General features: G+C 37.9%; 1 protein-coding gene across 1 annotated transcript; it reads left to right on the forward strand.

Moving 5' to 3' along the window:
- Positions 1 to 4982: 4982 nt before the first annotated feature.
- On the forward strand, positions 4983 to 6000 carry LOC146678721 (serum amyloid A-5 protein-like). Its single transcript, XM_085402676.1, has 3 exons — positions 4983 to 5158; positions 5280 to 5418; positions 5581 to 6000. Exons 1-3 carry the CDS (start codon positions 5071 to 5073, stop codon positions 5717 to 5719), a joined length of 366 nt encoding a protein of 121 aa, XP_085258802.1. The 5' UTR covers positions 4983 to 5070; the 3' UTR covers positions 5720 to 6000.

Here is a 6000-nt window from a genome sequence, read left to right on the forward strand (position 1 = left end):
TGTTGCTGTGTGGGCTTTGGTCCTCCGTCTCTTATTTTCAGCCTCTTTACCACCAGCAACCATCCTAAAGTATATTGTCAAATTGATTATTTAGCACAAATTTGACCAAAGTAATCAAAATGGTTAAAATATATTCATTAATGATAGTGCTAAGAAGTCCCATTTTTCCAGTGTATGACACACAAAGCATCAGTGTTCTTAAACATATTCCAGTCTGCTTCTCTGTGTCAGATTTCAGCCTCCCCCATCTCTGGCAGCGCTTTTAGTTGTTGACTCAGTTGTGATGCACAGGTGCAGCCACTGGGTGACAGTGCTGTCTTCTGTCTGAAACCTGAGGCTGTGGTGTTTGTAGAGAAAATTGTCCTTGTCACTTAACTACTGCTACTATAATTGATGTGAAAACACATCAATATTTTTTTTCTACACACAATAAAGTTCAAGATGGATCAGCTGTGGTCTACACAGTTAGTTAGCGAGTCAGTTAAAAATACATTTTTATGTCAATTTTACAATCTGCTTCCTGATTTATTTCTGATTCTGACTTTAAAGACTCTCCAAAATTTGCAATCATCTTTTAGAATTATTTATTGTACTTATATTCAGTGTGGAGCAAGCTATCAGCTCAGCTTATCAACAGGCATATTAATGTGGTAATGACGTTATGCAGGCACAGGGCTGTAAGGCTGCAAAATTAATAATAGAAAATGAACATCATTTCTGAAGCAACAGGAGGTACTTGGCCCTTTTTAATATGTTTTTGTTCTCAGTTTAAGCTTTTCAAATGACATGCAGTGGTTTACTGATCAGTGTCAACATTTCTTATGCTGTCTTTTAACCATTATAAAAAAAATAAAGGATTTAGACATTTTGCAAAGTATTGCATTCTGTTTTTACGTATCTCACACAGTGAACCAACTTTTACATACAGGGTTGTATTATTTTTCAACAATATTTTTGCATATGGTCTTTCTGTATACACTAACAAACCATTCATGTTCCTGTGCCATTAAAAGAGTTCAAAAATGAATCACCTTTCGGTAGTAACATTGTTTAGAGGTTTTATCTATAGCACCTTCTGGAAACAGAGCTTTGAGTTATTATCGAGTTATTATCAGAAAAGAGAGAAAAAAATAAGCAGTACAGTGTAATATGCTGTATCTTCAATGCACTGCTTTAACTCACAGACCCCTGAGATGCTTGTGTAACCCTACAGTAGTGGGTTAAGCGTTTTCTGTTTGGTTCCCTGATTATTATTATTTTGATTTTCGATTCCTGTTTTGATTTTTTTTTGTTATCTTCAATCTTAAACTTCATGTACTTGTTGCATTTAAGTTTTAGTCACTATTTAGTATTAAGGCTTTATGGACTGGTGTCAGCAGAACTACCTACAGATCAACACTAAAACCAATCCAAACCAGTAAAACCAAGGAGCTGGTGGTAGACTTCTGCAGGCACAAACATCCTCCACTGCAGCCACTAAACATCCAAGGTATTGATATTGAGGCTGTGGATAGCTACAGGTACCTTGGTGTTCACCTGAACAATAAACTGTACTGGTCTCACAACTCAAATGCTCTCTACAGGAAAAGGCAGAGCATGCTGTACCCGCTGCAGATGCTCAGGTCTTTTGGAGTGAAGGGCCCACTTCTGAAGACCTTCTATGACTCTGTGGTGGCCTCAGCCATCTTTTACAGTGCGGTCTGCTGGGGCGGCAGCATCTTGGTCTTTTCTTGTCTTGCACTTCTTGTGAAGTGTTAATAACCATGTCTGTATTAGTCTCCTTTGTGTATTTCTTAAGACGTTTAGTTTTAAGTGGTGGCTCTTCCCACTTTTACTTCTTGATTGGTGAATGGATTGCTTTTACCTTTGTCAATCTTATTTAGCTATGGCTTGTTCCCCACCCATCTCCAGTTCCTGCTATTTTTGCTTAGTCCACCAGTGAGTTATCCGTGTACGTTATTGGTTTAGCTTCCCTGTGCAGGTTTCGAATTCGTGTTTTTGGAATTTTTCCTTGGATTATGTTACATTTTGGATTTGCTAAAGAGCCAATAAAGAGCTCATCTTTTGTTCAGATCCTCTGCTCAACACTCCACACACCTACACTGTGAAACAGTCTCTTATTTGGTTTAATTTCATCATTATTCAACTGTTGTTGTTGTTCTTTTCTTTTTCTGTACCTTAAGCGTCAAACCTGTCTCTGTTATCGTCTCCTCTTCACATCCATCTTGTTTCTGCGCTCTCTGGTTTCTTTTTATTCTAATTCTTTGCATTTCTTTAGCTGCTGTTTTTGTTTTTGAATTTTTGTTAGTCATAGGATTTTCCCACCACATTAAGTTTTGCATAAGTTCATTTTTAATTGCCAACCTGAGAGTCTGCATTTGGCCTGCATATTGGGTCCTTTGCTAACTTGATCACTAATAGTGCCATTAAGTTATTGAAATTTTGTGTTAAAGTGACCCCTATCCAAAGTCTAACAAGGCAATCTCAATATGTAAGTTTTATTTATTTAGTTTTTGTAAATTGTTCTCAAGGCTTGTTCTCCCAGGTCTCGGCAAAACAAACATGTGGACTGCTTAAAAATGATTGGACCATCACCCAATGTAATGTTTATGCCACAAACATCATAAATTAACAGTATTGGTGACTGGTTTTATGGTTCCAGTGTGCACCGGCTCTTTAATTGAAATCCTGGTATATATAAATATACAAATGGCTGAGAGAGGAGCTGGGGAGAAGATGCGAAGTGGTCCCTGTGGGCACTCAGGGCAGTGGCACCCAAACTGGGCAACAGGCTCCAGCAGATCCCAGGAATGACATCCAAGATCTCTGTCCAGAAGAGCACAGGCCTATGAGCAGCAAAGAGACTGTGTAGGACCTTCAAGCTCCCGGGCCTCTGTTAGAGAATCTGAGCTTCACGGATAAAGTCCACCCGCAGGGGTGAGAGGGAAGTTAAAAATAAATATGATATATACATGCATATAGGAATTTGTGTGATAGATTTTTTTCAGTGTAAGATATGTCACTATGACATGTCATGTCATATCATGTCATGTCATAGTGACATGATTGGAGGAATTACAGTTATTTCTCTGCCAGGAATCAGTAGGCTTCTACTGCCATCTGCTGCTTTGAACCTTTAGCACTGCTCAAAACAGAGCAGTGTTTTTGTCAGCATCAAAGCCTGTCATAAAACAAAGCAAAATAAATAAATAAATAATAGTTTGGTTTTTTGATCAAATAAACTGTAGATTGATTTTCTGTTTTAAATACAACATATCCTGTTGACCCTTATGGATTCAATGCAGATTTGAACAGCATTAAAAAGAACAGAAAGTAGTGCCAGGTTAAATATCCCCACCACAACCCCAACCTGCAGCTGCACACTCAGGACACCGGTGGGCTTGGCTGAACTTTCATCTCTCTGACCCTGCTTGTTTCTGAACAGAATAAAAATAGTAGTGTTCCTGTAAACAAGTTATTCAGTGAACTTTAAAGATGAACTCTAAATTCTGCAGCTTGGAAAGTAAGATTTTCACTGTCTATTTAAGATGATAACAAATTCAGATGAACAACAACACGTGACATATTACCCCCTGTCATTATTTGTGGCGGTATTTTGATCCTCTCTTCTTTCTTCTACAAAGATGCTTCAGGTCACTGAAGTGAGCATTCCTTTATATTCCTTTGAGGTCTGCTACAGCATTTTTGGCAGGTTGCCTCTGAATTGTGCATTACATTACCTTCATTCTGACTTATAACTGTATGCTTCTCCTTTTTTTAGATTATGAACTATTATGAGTAACAAATATATTTTTCTTTTAGTCTTCTATAACTATGAAGAGTTATAGCTAAACTAACATAAAAACTAAAACTAGATGTGAAAAAATATCCAGTTAAAATAAAAATAAAACATAGACTTTTGAGGAAAAACAGAAGCTACTTGAAACTATTTTCTGAACTGGGAAAATCAAACTAACATAAAGACAGAGATGAAATATCCTTAGTTTGCAAGTTGTATTAATTTTATTATTTCATCTTGTCTAATGATGCTTTGATGCCTTCACCATATGCCTTCCAACCATCCATTCATCCATTTTCTACCACAAATCTAGTGACTCATCAAGCAGAGAAGCCCAGACTTCCCTTTCCCCAACCACTTCCTCCACCTGATTTAACTGCTTTTAACAATAAAAACTGTTTAGAAAATAACTACAAAGAATACACGGACATATAAGTATGTGGCAAAATGTGGATGGATGGAAAATACAAAACTAAATTCACAGACGCAGCCTTGACACAACCAAAAACCTAAACTAACATGCATATGTTTTAAAAAGAAACAGACAAAGAGATCGCAATAGACTGCAATAGATCTTTTTTACATTTATTAAGAAATCCCATATAGGTTTTTTCCAGTAAAGTGTAACACACAAACTAATGCAGCAGTAGCACCACCAGCGTGTACCAGTAGACACATATATATGTGCATTTGTGCTCATGTGCATGACTTTCTCTCGCGCAAAATCACGTCCTGAGGCATCAGTGACAAAAACAGCAGCAGCAACAACATCATAAACAATCATTTTTGTCCAAATTTTCCTGACAACTCTGGATTTGCATTCTGAATTCAAGACGACATAACCAGAAGAAACTAGAAAGAAGCAAACATTAACACATCTAAAAATGAATAAATAACTTTAATAGTAATAAATTGCTGCACATACATTGATAAAGGTAAGGCAGCAGAGTTTATTGGAATGAACAGAGATTTTTCATGATGAGCAAAAAACCCCTCGGATGTTTTGGTTTACATGAAGCTTGCTCTTTTTTTCCACAGCTGTGAATACCTGCGATTTCACAACTGGTGCCTGGTGTGTTTGGCTGAACTTTCCTTTCTGTAAACATGGACCAAAACTTTCCATTATTGAGTAATCCTATGATCGTACAGAACAGAATATAAGACCAGTGCGTCCCTCAGTAGTAAGTTATTCAGTGAGCTCTAAAGATTTGTCTAAACTGTGTAAAAAAAAAAAAAGCAGTTTAGATTTAAATTTTGTGACTTCTGCAGCCATGAAGTTGCTTGTGGCTGGGATTTTTCTCATTCTAATTGTGGAAACCAATGCCCAGTGGTATAATTTCCCAATTGAAGCAGCTAAAGGTTAGAAATATGGCATTTTAAATACCTAACAACAATCTGTCATATTTCTCAGATTTTGATATTTTAATTGCGAATGTTGTCATTATTTATTATCAGTACTGTTTTCTGTCATTCTGATCAGGGGCTGGTGATATGTGGCAAGCCTACAGCGACATGAGGGAGGCCAACTGGAAAGATTCAGACAAATACTTTCATGCCAGAGGAAACTCTGATGCTGCACAGAGAGGAGCAGGAGGCAGATGGGCTGCTGAGGTTATCAGGTTTGACAATCTACTTTACTGAAATTCATTTGTATTTTTGATTAACTAATCACTAATTTTTTAAGGCTGCTAATTCTGCTTCTCTCATTTTTTCAGTTTCTGATGTTGTTCTGAAACGTACTTACTGAAGATAGGTGGATTCACTGTCTATTTCCATTTTAGTAACACCAGAGAGTGGGTGCAGGAGAGACTGGGTCATGGCGCTGAGGACTCCGAAGCTGATCAGGCGGCAAACCGTTGGGGGCGAGACGGAAATGATCCCAACCATTTCAGGCCCGAGGGTCTTCCCAACAAGTACTGAGCGCAAAGCTCATTGACTTACAGGAGAATAAAACTGCATGAAGACGCTTCTAGTGTTGGAGTTAGTGAAAACATGGTGTTTTAAATAGCCCAAATTTGTTGTTGCTCAGATACCTGAGCTCCATCAACTGATCACGTCTCCCCTGTAAAAGATGTGCCGGGACCTGAGGTGGGGTGGTGTGTGTGGTACAAGCGGGGAAGCAGGAAAGTTGCCCATTGAAAAAACACTGAACAAATAAAAAACGTGTAAAACTGCAAAAGCTGTTGGTGTCAGGTCCATCA

Source organism: Rhamphochromis longiceps, linkage group LG1 (assembly GCF_057381845.1).
Source record: "Rhamphochromis longiceps isolate RC_006_pf linkage group LG1, R_longiceps_female_GT1.1, whole genome shotgun sequence".
NCBI lineage: Eukaryota > Metazoa > Chordata > Actinopteri > Cichliformes > Cichlidae > Rhamphochromis > Rhamphochromis longiceps.